General features: G+C 39.6%; 1 protein-coding gene across 1 annotated transcript in view; it reads left to right on the top strand.

The window, feature by feature from the left end:
- The first annotated feature begins 1,070 nt into the window (after window positions 1–1,070).
- The window catches only part of garre1 (granule associated Rac and RHOG effector 1), a 41,289-nt gene continuing 25,529 nt past the window's right edge, over window positions 1,071–16,830 (top strand). The window contains exons 1-3 of the mRNA XM_085446413.1: window positions 1,071–1,158; window positions 15,065–15,399; window positions 15,932–16,500. Of these exons, the coding sequence (XP_085302539.1) occupies window positions 15,997–16,500 (504 nt within the window). The 5' untranslated portion in view covers window positions 1,071–1,158; window positions 15,065–15,399; window positions 15,932–15,996. The remainder of the gene's footprint in view (window positions 1,159–15,064; window positions 15,400–15,931; window positions 16,501–16,830) is intronic.

The following is a 16,830-nucleotide window of genomic DNA, read 5'->3' as shown; positions in this document are numbered from 1 at the left end:
ATTGGTTATATTTATGTTATTTATAGTTATCGTTATTATTTATATTAGTTAGAGTTATATTACAAGAATCAAAATTGAAGTGTAAGGTTTAGAAACTAAATTAAACAATATGGTAACGCAATCTTATATTATTTTTAAATGGTATTTAAGGCGGTGTTGTAGGAAGACAAAATATCCGGTTGTTCAGTCTGACGTCACTAGCCGTGTCTGGGTCTAAACTCCGCTGCAGGTCCATATATCAAACGATCACTATGGCATTACTGAGAGTTGAAAAACTGTCTAAAGTCTTTCATCTTTAATAAAATGATCAGCGTTCTGCTCTACCAGGTGTAACAATTGAGTTTAACATCCAGGCATCCATGAAAACGGAATTTATGACATTTAACGGAGTTAGAAGTTAGCAGGGAGTTAGCTCGCTAGCTTCTATCTAAATACAATATAGCATGTCCTGACTGCAGGGTTTTGAAAACAAATTAAAACGTACATCTCTGTTATCACTTCCAGCATAAATGAAGACAGAAAACTAAACAGCAGTGACGTTTGTAGGGTTACTGAAGTTGGGCTAGCTGGTATATAATGATGTGCTACGTGACCGCTAGCGACACAGCTGTGTTAGCATAATATAAACAAGCTAACTTTTTTTCCACTCGATAAAAGTTAACGTGAGTGTTCTCAGTGGTCAGAAACAAATGTAATCGCATGGCAGGATGCTGTAAAAGGACCAAACTTCAGCCAGGAGAACAACTGAGATAATCCATCCACAATACGAGGTTAGTCATTCATATACTGCTGCATGGGCTGGGCTGTAGTTACATCCTAAGGTTTTAAAAACTGAGCTTAAATAAATGATTAGCGGTAATAAAAGCCGAGGGAGGTCAGTGATCACTGACTGTTTTAGGAGCTTTTTGAGATCAAACAGAAGAAAATACATAACATTAAACATGTTAACAACACAAAAGCCATATTAAACGCAGACTACTTTAGACCCGGAAGTAGGAGTCGTCACGTCATCACTGAACAAGCGGTATCTGATAAAATATTGCTGATTGACGGTTTTATTGTGAAAGTCTCAGCGGAAGTGTGAGTTTATTGACTTGGTTTTGATAGTGGTCACACAGACAGGGAATTCGCTGTCAAGAGGGTGGATGCCTAGAGCTGGTAAGCGATGCTTTGATTAACTGAACGCGTACTGTAATAATTTTCTTGTGTTTCACGGGAGCTTGTTTTGTCTTGGCCGCGGTAGTCCCGGCTGTTTTGAGTCTGTGGTGGAGCAGCACCGGGCCGCTTACGTTAGCTGGTGCTTTCTAGCAGCGCTTACAGTCGTGTCGCAGAGAGCTAGCTGGTTTGCTAACGCTAGCTCGCTTAGCTGTGTAGCTAGCTTGATTAGTACTGATGTGTCCATTATCGGACGCACCTTTATTTGACGTGCTTATTTTTCTAAGTCGTGTTAAGCAAAATAATGCAACCCCATAATCGCTAAGACAAGTGTTTTCAGTGAAGGCTCCAGAAGGACTTGACATATTTGTGCAACTGAACGCTCGTATGTACACAAGCCCAATTTCATGTGTGCTGATAAAGCGCATCCGCCTCGGCTAGCGAAGGAGGAGAGGTGGGTTGACGCTGTCGTTTGTTTCTGTTAACACTGCCCCTTGTTTATATCTGTGCACGATGCTTCAGATTTGATCATCGTCTTGACACTCTTACGTGCGAGATTGATGTAACAAGCCTTAAGCTTTTGTAATAACCTGGATTGACTGCGTGTCCGATAACGGACCTGGGCGTTCTCGGTTTGAAGTTACGCGCTGCAGTCGGTGATCATCCGCCGCACAAAGATGGAATGCAGGCTAACGTTAGAGACAAGCTGGCGACACGGACGTTATTTACGGTTCCTCTGGCTACATACTTGTTTCTGTGCCTTTCTGTGCTCCGGCTTGCTAGCTAACACGAAAGCGAGCGTCTGGTTCTAAGTGGCAGGCGGCTGAGTGTCAAAGACCGGGGAAAGCAAGGGACCTAGTGTGCTGGGTACCCACCGGGGGTGGCATTTCCCCGTCATTCGCTTATCCAGCGTTTGGCGTGTTGATGCCGCGAAAGGCTTTCCGGCGACACCGCGTTTAGGGCGTTAAAAGGCCGTATTAATAGCTGCGACATAGTGTTCCCATGACTTGGGCCATGTCATCGCAGAGTTTCGATGAAACCGGCTAACTGCGCTTGCGGGGATTCTGTTACACCTTCCTGCTAAATAGTGATCGTGTTTGACAATAACCCCCTTACAAAACTAGCTAGCTAGTTGGTTTTCTTCCCCGCTGGGGTTTCAGGATTAAGTAACAAGCTGTTGTAATAATAGCCCTAGAGTAGCCTTGCTGTGTTTAATAACACGTACAGAGCAGAGCAGCAGTAATGCTGTAGAGGTCTTGATATCGTATCCTCAGACATGCTATTATGGTCTTTTAATACTCGCCTCTTGGTTTACATTAATTTCGATATATTGACCTTAAATAATCGTACTATAAGTAAAGTAGAAACTTGCACAACTACATTGATGTCGATGTTTTTATATAGTCTCTACAGTACAGAGAAGATGAGTGGAGTTGTATTAATAAATAACGTTGCCCCACTTCTTTGGAGGGGTGTAGCCATCTACAGTCTAGCCAGATGTCTGTCGTTTGAGATCGTGTGGATGTGCTTGTGGTGAAAGTAGAAGCTGTCCTACTGTCTGATCGTGTCTTGGCATAGGATATCACCTATGATTTGAGATGTCTGTGCGCTGATTGGCTATTCATACGTGCAAGGTTTGCCATGAGCAGCCACTCTGATGAAGACTGATAAAATTGTTGTCATTGCATGATTCATATTTTCTTGCTTGTTAGGTAATAGGGGTGTGCAGTTAATTTGATTTCAATTACAATTTTTGCCTTCCAAGGGCTTTTAAATTAAGATAATTGGTATAAAATCCACTTTAAGGCTCTTCTTTCACCTTTGAGGAGCCTCAGTTGATTCCCTGTTAAGCTCTGTTTGGTTTAGTTCAGCTCATGTCAGTTGAATTATAATTAATATTCATGAAGATCAACTTCATTAACGTATTTTCTTGAAGTTTAATAAAACCACTGTTTTTCAGTGGCTTTGTTGACCCTAACACACAATTTCATCTAATATTGTCCAATAGGTGGTTTAGGTTTGCTGCCTTCCAAAGTAAAGATGTTATCATTGAGAAATGCCTGTAAAAGGCTGTGATCTTTTAAACTTTTATTGAAAGTTGTTTTCACTCAGATGACTGTGTTTGTCACTGGTGTTCAATGTTTTTTGTTGTTGTTGTTTTTTATTTTTTGTTAAAGTGAAGATGTATGGTAAAGCCAGTACGTTCCTTTTGTGGAGTTTTGCATGCATGTACAACTGTCATTAAAACAACCCTGAACCTTTGTGTTGACATCTGCCACAGCTGTGTCTCTGTGGAAATACATGCTTTGCACTGCAAAATTCCTGTCTGTTTTAAACTCAATTCCTTTGGATAGCCTTTGTGCCTGAATGGGCACCGTAGCTGGTGGACTAGCACTGAGGCTCCAGTTGTTTTCATACTATTATTTGTTGCCAGTATTTGTCAACATGTGATATATATGACCTGGAGTGCCATTTTCCTCAGTCTAACTTTAAATCCGGATACATGTATGAGGAAGTCAGCAGTCACAAGATTACTGTTTGCACTTGCATCGGGTGGAGTGCAGGCACTTCATGGGCCTGAATGATATTTCCTTAAACAAAGGAGTTTTATAGTCATTATTGTTCCACGTCAAATTTATGTAGGTGAGTCTTACAGAGACATTTCCACTGAGGGGGAAGTAGGTGATAAACAGGAATTCCTTCATTTTGTGTATTTAGTTTTACTTAAAAATTTTCATTTAGACCAGAAAGATTTGCAAGATGTTATGTAGCCAGTAACTACAACTTCCAGAAAGTTGGGAGTCTGTGTTAAATGTAAATACATTGCAATGATTTGCACTGTTTAGAGTTTGCGTTTTGTACGTAGGATTTAAATCTTGCATTCAGTTGGATAGTTCAAATACTGGAACTGGGAAAAGTTATTGCTTACTGAAAAATGGCTTTTCTAAGCTCAAAAACAAGCTTTTAATGGCGATTACTCATGGGACCACATCTGGCTCACATATAGCTAAGGCAAAGAATCATCTCAAGTAAAGAGCCTTTTTTAATGTAAATGTTTGTATTTTGTTGTTATTTTTGGCTGCATTTGAAACAAATGTAATTAAGCTTGAGTAAATTAACTATAAATTAAAGGTTACTTTTTTTCTGGTAATTTTTGTTTAATACATGTAAAAAGTTCCTTGGTAGGTGCTAATTGATTCCCTGTTGCCATTAGCTGATGCTGTGAGTGTGACATGATTTTGACATATAGATGTCTCTAGACTTTGACTTTAATCAAACATGTGAAATTTGGGACAGACTGGACAATTTACATTTCACATGTCTCTGATCATATTAAATAATTTTCAGCTGCAACCCATTTTATTCTGTTAATCTTTTTCCTTTGTGTGGTTTGTGTTTGTATTTTCCTTTGGATGAATAAAACTAACAGTATTTATGTGTGTCAGAGGGCTTGGGTCTACCTCTTTCTCTTACATGGGCTGTTTCAACTCTGTCTGCTAGTGTGTCATGTAGGGCAGGACAATATGGTCATAAATATTTATCATGATATATATTTGAAAATTTGGGATAACAATATAACTGACGATATAATTGATGCAAGACAAAATACTTTACAACTCCACAACTTTATTAGTGCAAAAAAAACCCCATCAATGTATTTTCAATTAAACAAGCAGCTAACAAGCATACAGTGCGTATTACTCTGCAAGGCTCCTGACTACAGTAGCCGTAATGCTCTGACAGTCCATCAAGCGGTCCATCCTTCGTAGCTTACGAAAGTCTTACTAAAACATTTTTTGACAAATTTTTGAGCGCCATGTACCACATAAAATTGGTTTGAGCTAAGTAAGCACAACCAGAATTCATACATAAGGTGCACCAGATTATAAGGGGCACTGTCGATTTTTCAGAAAATCAAAGGATTGAGGGAGGGAGGGGGCTTCTTCCTTGAAATCTCACCCTTGTCTCCTGGGAAACCAGTTTAGCCTTAGTTTGTGGTCAGCTATTTGCCCCTCAGTCAAATGTTCCCAGTGAGAAGCATGACTGTTCATGCACCAGAGATGATCAAATGAAACAAGACTACCATGAAACTCTATAGAGAAACTTCTCTTTATTAATCCCTGCAGAAAATATGCAGCTTAGACGTTGGGATCAGTTACTAAAAATCAAGCAGTGGAGATGGCAAAGATTTTATAGATTGTTGTAAGGTATTTCAGTAGTGAATCAAACATTTGTCCAGTGTTTAAATGTTTCATAGTCTGCACCCTGTGCCATACCTGCCAATGTATTGTATTGTTTTGAAGCACTCAGTCAGTAAACAGCCTTTCTTTATCCTCTGTGCAAAGGATTGTCATTTACTGAGTTTTGTAACTGTGTGAGAATTAGGAATGATAAAATCTGTACTGATTTATGGGGTTGCTTTGCTCACTTCAAATCTTTGTTTTGTATTTGCTACGCAACGCTTCAGGAACAGTGAATCGGCTGCTGACAGCAAAGCGTCAGCATTTTGGTTGTTTTTCACATCCTTGATGCCAAGATCTTGTCTTTGAATGTCTTCAAAAGTCTGTAACTTAAATGCAAATTGCGATCAACATGCATATTTTATAATTTTGAGCTTTAAAATGAGTTTTTATTCCCATTTCATTTTGGCTTTTTAAATTCACTTTTGTTTTAAATAGTTTTCAGATTTTTGTTAATTTAAATTTAATTTGTTGTTTTGTTTACTTTAGTTTTCATTAGTTTAATTTTTTAATTTATTATAATGTCAATGGTATTTTTTTAGCTAAAAACTTTAAGTTCAGAACAGATATTACAATGCAAACAGCTGTGAAAGCAGCTGACTCAGTCACTTCCTCCCACTGTCCAAAGAAATGCATGGGTTAGCTTAATTAGCGATTCAAAGTTGACTGTGTTTGTGAATGATTGTTTGTCAGTCTGTATCCCACCTTTAAGCTAATAGCAGTTGAATCAACTCAAGATAATTAATTAGCTGTAGAGCTGGGCGATAGAACGATAACGATATGTATCGCGATATAACTTTTACTCGATAGAGAAATTAAGCTATCGCGATAGACCTCGCCGCTCTTGTCCTCTTTAAAAAAAAAAAAAAAAAAAAAAAAAAGGTCAGCCAATCCAAACTAAGTAGCGCAGAGCCGAACCAATCACAGCCGCAGCGTCACGTCGCGTGACTTGTTACGTACAGCACAAGTGCCAAGCCACACGTGTGTTTGTTTGGGAAGCAGCCAGCGGGTAATGGAGGAAATGAGTGTGCCGACTAGAAAAATCAACCGAGCGTGACCGAAGAGAAAACAGATGATGGTTCCAATGCCAGAGAGATTGTCGAACGGAAGAGCCATAGAAGTTCCGTAGTGTGAAGGTATTTCGGCTATTTCAAGTCTGACAAAAAACAGAGTAGCGTGCACTGTAAATTGTGCCGAAAGCAAGTCTGGAAATACAATAAACTGGTGCATGCGTCACACTGTGCGCCACGTTATTGTTTCGGTGAAATGAATTTCTACAATACTGTTACTGTTAATTCTACTCTCTGCAGTGTTTAAATGCTTACATATACACAGTTACTGTCCGTCCACACATACGACTCGGTTCTGCTTCTATGCCGCAGCTTTGTTTACTTTTTCCCACCGAGGCTTCTAGACTTCTGATTGGCCAACATTTCTGCACGGTTAGGAATCTAGTGCCACCTGCTGCTTTGGCATGTTCATAGCAGCGTTTTCCTTCATTTCTGCCTTTATGTGTGGACAGGATTATTTTTTTAAAACGAAAACGGAAAATCTCCGTTTTCAAAAATACCCGTGTACGCGTGGACGTAGCCTCATTCTCTGACTGGAAGCGCTAATTCGTCATTCGGCTTTTGTCGGACTAAAGTAACTGTTAAAACTGTTTGAAAAGCTAAGCTATACAACAAGGAGAGATTGAGAATTTCCTTTTAGTTCTCAGTTTATTTGATATTGACAAAAGTTAGTCAGTTTTGTCTGTTATTCTGTAAAACAAACTAAGATTTATTTTTAGAATTAATATTTTGTTTCTAAGTGGAATTGACAATTTAGTAGTCTGTTTCGTTTGTTCTGTTTTGAAACTTAAACGCTTTAGCGGCTGCCTTTTGTGTAGTTTGCAATATTTGCCTTTATTTATCTGAAAAAGTCTCATGTTCCTTAAGTACATCTACCCTGTTGAACTTATTATGGGAAATAAATATTTAAATAAAAACAAGCTGCTGATTATTTCACATTTTACTTGTGAGCAACGGCACATTTAAATCTTACAAATATAGTTATTTGGCTTATATCGTGATAGATATCGTTATCGCCTGAAATGAAAAAAACATATCGTGATATGAAAAAATCTCATATCGCCCAGCTCTAATTAGCTGTTGACAAAAGGGATGCGTACCAGTTTAATAAATTTATATAGCTTATTTATTTAACAGTGGGGTCAGATCAGTACTTGGTATAAGAAGATGCCTTAAGCCATGGTCTCGGGATCGAATAAGAAGTGGTAAAAGCTAGATTGGTGCAGCTATATTAATGATAACATGCATAGTGCTATACTTGGCTTGATTTTCTTTTACTACCCTATTTAGATTTACGGCTTCTGTGACACCTCTATATATTTTGTCATTGTGGCTAAACGGGAAAGGTAAATTCTATCTTTTTTGGCTATAAATACAACTCTCATGCTTGGCATGTAACACAACCTGCAATCTCAGTATACAGTCTGCTCAGTTTAGGCTGAGGAAAGCATTTTCATCCCCACAGGTTGCCACCAACCTTTTATGAATGGAACTGACGTCAGAGCCTTTCATCACAGCTCTCACTTATTGAAACCCACTGGTTAGGCACAGTAAACATGGTCTATTGTACAGAGTTATTTGAAGAGGGTATTTGAGCTTATTCCGATTGCTTAATGTTGACTGTTGAAAGGTATTTAGGCTTTGTGCAAAAGCTTAGATTAGATCAGATGAGATGGGACTTTTATTTAATCAAATGAGATTCATGCATGCATGTCAGCTGACATCTTGATTCCCCGTTAGACTTTAATAAATTTGGGACATATGCTTTTTGTTTGTTCTTAGGGTGATGGAATGTATTAATATAAGTCAAAAGCACATGTTGAAGTCTGTGCAACACAGACGTATGAGGCCTGTGAGTGTGTCCTTTGTGAGTGCAGCCTGTTCACTATTTTTATTGGAGCCATAAGCTACTTACAGTGTGTGTGTTAGGACACTACAGGTTAGTCTAATATTATCCAGCCAGCTGTATCAGCCTCTTGACTGATATGTCTGAGCAAACTCATAACAGTGGTACTTAAGCAGTAGGAAAGGTTTCACTACTGCTTTATAAAGTGCAAATTCTGCCAAAAAATACAATTTAGCAGAACTGGAAAAGTGTTTAGAAACAGTCTTTTGTAATACCTGATTATAAAATCAAATTTATTTTTAGTTTCAAGCCAAAAACGGGACCAAAACAGAATTAGTTATGGGAACAAAACCACAACAATCAAAACCCGCAATGCCTAAAAAAACAGGGCCAGGATTAAAAAGAAAGAAGAAGACGAAGAAGAAACAGACTATATTGATGGGGGGAAAAAGTTGTTATTAATATTAATATTAAATTGTAGCCAAGACCTTTATTTTTCTCTTCCTCTTACAAAGTCATGCAGCTGCATGTGCAAGTGTGCATGTGTGTGTTTTTTCTGTGTGCTGGTATGAGGACACCAGGGCTGCCACAATACTCTCCTTGTGCTCTGTGGGCAAGAGGAGCCTGGCTCAGCTCCTATCACACAGTTGCTCACGGCACTTGTCCTGTCATTCGGACTGACCTCCTCGACCTGTCTGCCGATTCTCAGACTTCACTGTGACTTATCTGCTCTTTGGAATGTCTTCAGTAAAACACACAGTGTAAACTTTGCCTTCCATTTCAATTAGTGCATCATTTTTTAAACATGCACTTTTCATGTTTACATTACATTTTGTGGAGATGTTTTGCAGCATATCAGTTTTTCTGGCCCATTTTTCTATACTCGTATGAACCCACATTAAGAGTGTTCTTGGGGAAATGCATTCCTTTGCTTCATTGGCAACAGATGTAGAGGAGGACATTTTTTTACTTTGCGCTGAACCTTTTGGAGTGTCTAAAAACGGGGCAGTGTGGACTTTCAGGGCAGCTGTTTTGCCCATGAAGGCCGAAATAGACTTCATGAGAGAGCTAATGTCGGGCCTGTGGCTAGAGCATCAGAGGGCTTGTGTTTGCCTCCCAGTGGCAGATGGATAAGGAGCTGTCAACATGGGTAACAGCTGCCCCATCTACAGCTATTAAGCCACCTAGCTTTGAAGTAACAGTGACACAAATATGGCAGAGTATCCAAAAGTAACTGCTGTTATGAACTCTGAAGGTTGCATTAATTAACACAAGGGTGTTTTAATGTTGTAAAACCTATAGAGAAATTTGAATAAAATAAAATGCAGACCCCTGCCAATAGTCAAGTAGAGCTGATCAGTATGAATATCTGTTACAATACAAGTGTAGCCCAGACAGTATTATTTAAGTAGTTGTGGCATTTCTGAATTATTATCAGTATTTCAAGGATTTGTTGCTATTATACTACCTCATTTTTAAGGTAGTCCTTTGTAAGCAGTTGTTTGGCCAGCAGGTTGTAAAGACAGGTACCATGACTTTACTACATGCCCAGTGGCATACTTGGCTTGAAGTTTTTGTTACTGGCGACAAGGAGCTTGCTCCAGGAAACCTAAACCCCCTTCCTGTTGAAGTTGAGCAGCTGACATGTACGGCGAGTGGGGAAGTAGGGCTAACATTAGCCCTAAGCGGCTCCTGCTGGAGGAAGGACACTAAAGTGGGCTGGCAGAACTCCAGTGCATCCGGAGGGACGCTCTTATCACACGTGTTTGTTTGGGTGCAATCTCTAACACACTGTGCCCTGCAACAGGAGGCTGTCAGCCAACAGAGCTACCCTAAGAAGCCAATAGGCCTCATTAATATTGATGCCGTGTCTGCTTCTCTTGGGATATCCTCTGCCTGCAGAGTTTTGTTGCCAGGAAGGAAATGTAGACCATGAACACTCTCTAATAATGTCACTTTGTTGTTTGGGTTGAATTGAGTCTGACTTACAGCACTCATTTAATGTGTTGTTACTTTTGTTGTTCACAGCCCTAAAAAAAACAAAACAAGAAAAAAACATAACAAAAACACAACTACTGAACACTGGTATAGAATGATGGGCCTGCCAAATAAGATGGCATTTACTGACATTGGCTGAAAAATGTAGTGTGTCACCAATTTTAAGCTGGCTAAATGATTTTAACTGTGCTAGATTGTGTGACGAAGCTATTCACTTTTTTTTTTCTTTTTTTTTTTTAAAGTGAAAGATAATAGAACCACATTCCTTATACTAGGCTCAGATTAATACCATTGTGATTGTAGGGTAATCTCGATAGTATGAAGTTAATTGACAAATTTTTTTATTTGAATCAGCATTTTGTTTCTTCATTTTTTTCCCACTATCACTGCTTTTTTGTTAATCTTAAGAGTTTCACTTCCTTTAAGCATATCTTATGACACTGTCATGGGCAACATCTAGAGCTGAAGTGCGAAGTGGCATATAGACTTTAGGCTGACTCCAAAAGGGGGTCAGTCAACATAAGCCCCCTTTTCCATTAGTGCCGACATGGATCGACTTGCCGCAGTTCGCCATATTTATCAGGGTTTTCAATTACTTTATTGTACCTGGTACATAGTACAAAAATAGTACCTGCTTGGCCATGATTCCAAAGTGATCTGAGCAGGTACTGAAATGTGACGGCAGACTCCGTGGGACTGATTGGCTGGTTAGTGGTGTCACTAGATGAATCATGAGAGCATCTCTTTCACGAAAATAAGTCTGACGAAAAGCCACAGTAGCAGGTTTATCATCACCTTGACGTCGACCTTTGTTGTAGCTAATTATGTCACGGAACACTCAGGTGTATTGCTATAATGACGACCACACACATTAGGTGGTATTCGATTGTAATTGAAAACCAGACGATCTGAGTAGGGGCGAATGGAAAAGGGGCTATAGACTCAGCATTAAAAATCAAAGTCAAAGAATTCTTTTACTATTGGTGTATAGTTTCCCAATTTTTAACTACTTAGATGAGGGTGATTTTTCTTATTATCTTATTAATTTTTTTTTTTAAAACTCATCCAACTCCACCTGGATTATTGACTTAACAGTTGCTTTGATTGGCATGTGTCTTAACACAGGGAGATGAAACCAATAGGTGTCTTGTACTTAGCTCACCAATTACTAGATAGCTAATCAAGCCAAGTAGTGTTGGCTGATGAATAACCACTCCATGTGCTTGTCCAAATAAAGGAAATTACAGCTAAAAAAAACAACAACCTAGCATCGCTGCAGCCACAAGAAGCGTGGAGACTTCAGAATGTGGACTCACTTGTCACATCACAATAGCTGTCAATCTTTATACTAAAATAATATTATTGTGAGGCAACATTGCCAACAGTACTGCTCTGAATGTTTGACAGATTTGTTTTTAATTACCACTGTTAATAAAAACGTTACATCCATGTCTTTGTTGTAATGCACTGGCAGCTTGTGTTCCCTTCAGGTGGATTTCAAAGAACTGCAACTGAAATTAATTCATTTAAATACATCCATGTTGTCTCCAGCTACCTGGGTCCGTATCCACAACAGGGTATAATCACTGCTTAAGAAACGATGTCCAGACTTCTCTCAGCCTTGGCGTCCAACTATTCTGGTTGATAACTGAGACATTCTCAAGCTAGCCAAGAGACTGTTTCTTTATTTTGACCTGGGTTGGACATGTTTGCAATGCCTCACCTCAGAGGCCTCCAGGAGGCCCTCCCGAATGACTGAGGTCCTCATCCTATCACTAAGGAGATTCAGGAGGCGGGAACAGACACAATTTATTTCTGCTGTTTGAATCTGCAGTCTCATTCTTTTAGTCATAACCCACAGTTTGTGAGGGAAGTAATGCAGATTGACAAGTCAGTGAATAGCTTTGCATTCAGATTGGCCTTCAATAAAGCAAACTGGTGCATCTATAGCACTGTAAATGCTAGACCAATCCACGTGTTAACCTCTTACTTTACTTCTCTGCTATTTGTAAACAAGAACCCTGAGATACTTGACTTCCTCTATTTGAGGCAGCAAATCTAAAGAGGGAAAAAAAAGAATAATTTCATGAAGATTAAATATATCCAACCTTTGTTTTTCCAAACCACGTTCCTAAAGCTGTCTAACTGCTGTCCACAATTAGTTTTAATTGTTTCCAGCTGTGTCCTGGTCCTTTACGTCATGCTGTATGACTAGCAAGCTAGTTTTGTTCGATGTGGTTTCCTCACTGACCTGTTTAGTATATTCATCAAGTTGTTTTGAAAGAAGACTAATCTTCCACCCATCATTTAGCCAAAAATAGTGTGAATGTGTGAGAACAAAAGTAGCCAGCTCTGGGCTAGCCGAGCTTAGGTTTCACATTTACTTTGTAGAAGCTTATATCCTATTACTTATGTCAACTAGCAGGCATTGTGGGCACCTGGCAGGTTCTCACTGTGCCAGTAATCCCTGGGATTTAGAGGCCTGCTGCACTGTTGCCCTAGTTAGCTGCTCTTAACCATTATAGACAATCATATAAAATTAAAATTTGCTATTCCTTCATCAAATACTTCCTAGAGAAAAGTTTTGTTTGTTTGTTTTCCTGAAAGAGAGCGTATCTACAATGCCTAGAATTTCTCTGCATAACTTGGTAGGTGGTAGTATAATTGATATTTTTGTACCACAACTAGATCTGAAAATTTGGAAAGAAATTATAAAGTAATGACAAATAATCATTAATTCAGGCCTCTAAAATGAAAGGATTTCCTGCTTTTCTTTGTTATATAACCCTGCAACCCAAATATTTTCTGGTCTGTTTTAGAGCTTGAACAAATAATTGGTTAATTGAATATATAGTATAATAAAGTTAATTGCATTACATTCTTGATACAGATGTGGGGTATTAGATCTTTGAATAAGCACTGACTAATTTAAATGTACAGCCAAGCTCCAGACTGGTCATCCTAGTTATCCCTGCAGGGTTTGTCTTGTAGTAATCACCCAGTTTTGTTTAGGAAAAGGTTGGCGTTAACATATTTCACTGAATCTTCGTCAATTGTAAACATGCAATACTTGCTGAACAAGTGTTGGAGATGAAACCTCCTGACTACGATGTACATTTGTGTGGTTGTTTTTAAGTAAGGTGTCCTTGTAGCAAATTTTCAAAATAATAACTGAAAGACTAACTACTGTAATGTAAGGGTTAAAAAAAATTGAAAGCACATTTCCCTTGTCCCTTCAAGAGGAGGTCAGTAGTTTCCCTTGGCTCTCTCTCAACTCAGTGGCCCAGGACAGATAAGGGTGGGCTGATTTTTGCTGGGCGTCCCCTCTGTTTGTGAAAGGAAGTGAGGTTTTGAAGGTCAGGCGAATGTTGGCGGAGATGCGTAATGGAAGCTACCCTGTATGTGGGACTACCACACAGCTGCTAAACCTACAGTGACAGCATCCTGGATGTGTTACCTAGCTGGGAATAATATATATTTTTTTTATCTGCCGTTCCTGTTTCATTCCAAAACATAATTGTTTTCAGTGTGATGTTACAAGATAACAGTCAGATTTCTGCCTGGTATATGGAAAGCCGTTTCATGAAGAAAATGGTCGGTCAGGATCATGTTCAGTGTCCTATTGACTTTATTGTCATAAAGAGTGTCTGTTTTAGTCTTTAGTGCCACGAAGCTCTCTGCAAGTGCATAGCTAAGGAACTGGTTTAATGGGAATGTATTCTTTGTTCCTTCCTAAAACACTGCGACCTAAGATGAGAAAAAGGTTATTTTACACCTGCGGATTTAAGGCATGTTTCTTTTGGATCAGTTTACATGAAATGTTTATTTATTTAACTTATATGATTCCAGATTATGTTTAGTATTGTTTTATTGTCAGGAATCTTATTAACTGTGGTTTGTCTTGAGACCTTCTAAATTGCAAATCTTCTGACAGTCACAAGCTAGAAGAGAAGTGAGGCCAAATCCACTTTAATGTTAACAATATAAAATATTATATTCCTAATTCAGTGAAAAGGCCAAAGGGAGATGGAAAAGTCACACAGAATGAGAGTATTGTGACTCCTACTACGTGTAGTTCAACAGACCCCGCAGTGTCTTCCAACAATGGCTTCATGCAGGAATTTCTGTCTGCAGCTGTGTACTGCTAAACCAGACACTGCCAGAGATTCTTTGCACAGACGCTCAGTGAGGTATGGTATTAGTAATCGTCTAGAAATGTACAACTAAAGCACAGCTCTTTACCAAACTGTAATACAATATTAGCAGCAATTTCAGGGAATTGTGGCTGATCGCATCCTTCCCAATCAGTTTTCTAAAATAAAAGCCTTTGAGTGTCACTTCTGGTTTACAACACATAATGGGTAGTACAACTTTATGGTTGTGGTTTGATATCACTGATTGGATGTCACAGCAACTGAACAAAACTAAAGCAAGTTGATATTTTGTGGCTTGCCTATTGTATTGTAAAGTATACATGCTTTCTCTTATTGCTTTCCTTGTCACCATCCAGTAAAGGTTTCATACTAGAATATTAGTTGTTGTTTGAAGGCACATTACTTGACAGTTTATACCTGCGCCATTCTATGTACTAATCCTAAAACTTTAGAAGTCAGCTGAAATTAGCCATGTTTTGATTTTTGTAGAGCAGCCAGTTTATTTTAGGTTGTCACAGTAAAGCAGTTGAAATTAAGCTCATCCTTCCTCTTTGACATGATGTTAACACTCTTCTGTGTCTCTGCCCTTTCCTCCCTTAGGAAATGACCTAGAGGCCTTACAGATACATTTGTGCTTTTGTCGCTCTAATCTGCATCTGCAGAGAACAGCGAGATCTGGAAGCACACTTGTTTCCGCGGTGAGTAATATCTACCTCAGCCAGCAGACGTGGAGAAACCGGGAAGCTGCTGGAGACTTCTGACAGGCAGACAGAGCTATCAGCTGGCCGCTTGCTCACTGCCTGCCGTGTCCTGCTTTGTGAAGAGGATTTGAGACGGACTGGATCTGTCTGCCCTTCGCCTCCCACTGCTCCTCTGCCAGCCACTGCAAAAGAAAAGACGAAGCCACATCCTCTGATTCCAGCATTTACTTGCTTGTGTGTTGTTTTCCTTTTTAAATTGCCATTTTCCTTCCGTGCTGTTGACCAGTGTGTCATTTTCCTCGGATTCATTTTTGCTTTCAGCTTTTAAAATAATTTTCTACTTTTACTGGCTGAAGCTGGTATAGGTTTATATATGTAAATACATAAGTGTATATACTCTGCATACTGTATGAAGGATTCCCCCCCCCATTCTGAAGGAAAGTTAATGCACTTTAAAACTCGGCTGTAATACTTTCCTCCTCTATTATGATCGTTTTGTTTGAAGCTGAAAACAGAGTATCTGGACCTGTGTCTTTGCTGTTTTTTAAGCTAGCATGATGATTTTGCAGCAGGGCTGCATGTGAGTATTTTACTCAGCTTGTCGGTTTTTCATCACCCTTCAGCCTCACCCACTTCTAAGTTGCCTCTCTACAAGGCATACTGAGATGAACCTCTGTGAGGTAGAATCCTTGAGCTGTCTTTATACCCAACTTGAACAGTTTCAGGGCCGTTGAATTTGGCGTTTTGTTTTTTTTTTTCTAAAAAGGACAAGAACACTTTGTGAGGAAAAAGAAACTACAAACAGGAGCTTCCGGTGCTGTTGCACCACCTATGTATTGTTGTAGTGCGCAGGAAAGTAAAATGGACTACAAGCGTCGCTTTTTGCTCGGCGGGTCCAAGCAGAAAGTGCAACAGCACCAGCAGTACCAGATGCCTGAGCTAAGCCGGACCCTGAGCGCCTCTCTGGCCTCCTCTTGCTCTGCCTCTTCACCCATGGGCACTGGGGTAGGCATGTCTGGCAGCTGCCACCCACCTCCTTCTGGCACCTCTACCGCTGTTGCCGATATCCAGCAAGGCATCTCAAAATATTTGGATGCTCTCAACGTGTTCTGCCGGGCCAGCGCCTTCCTAACAGACCTGTTCAGCAGTGTGTTCAGGAACTCTCACTATTCCAAAGCAGCTATGCAACTGAAGGACGTGCAGGAACACGTCATGGAGGCCGCCAGCAGACTGACAGCAGCAATAAAGCCTGAGATCGCCAAGATGCTGATGGAGCTGAGCGCTGGAGCCGCCAACTTTAAAGACCAGAATGACTTCAGCCTGCAGGATGTTGAGGTAAGTCTCCAAATCACACGCAGTCTTTCTATGTGAACTTTTAAAGTCCACATGGTTCACAAAGACAACGTCAGATTGTTTTGACTTCAGTAAAAAACTGCTACAAAGAAATTTTAACATCAATGTCTAAATTTTGTTAACTAAGCTCACAAGCTGGGGTACTAAAGTTAGCCATGACATACTTTATCATATTCATGCACTCTGGAGAGGGGGCTAAGATGCTTAGCTGGTCTCTGTTAGAATGCTGGCTTCATGAATCAGAGTTTCCGGGCTCAAATAACATTCTAATTCCCAATGTTAAGCTGGTGTCAAGATCTGAGGGTGAGGTGT

This window comes from Copadichromis virginalis, linkage group LG1, assembly GCF_057382275.1.
Source record: "Copadichromis virginalis isolate Kocher_CV1m ecotype Utaka linkage group LG1, C_Virginalis_male_GT1.1, whole genome shotgun sequence".
NCBI lineage: Eukaryota > Metazoa > Chordata > Actinopteri > Cichliformes > Cichlidae > Copadichromis > Copadichromis virginalis.
Note: the sequence above shows the minus strand (reverse complement) of the source record. Positions and strands in the feature narration are given on the sequence as shown.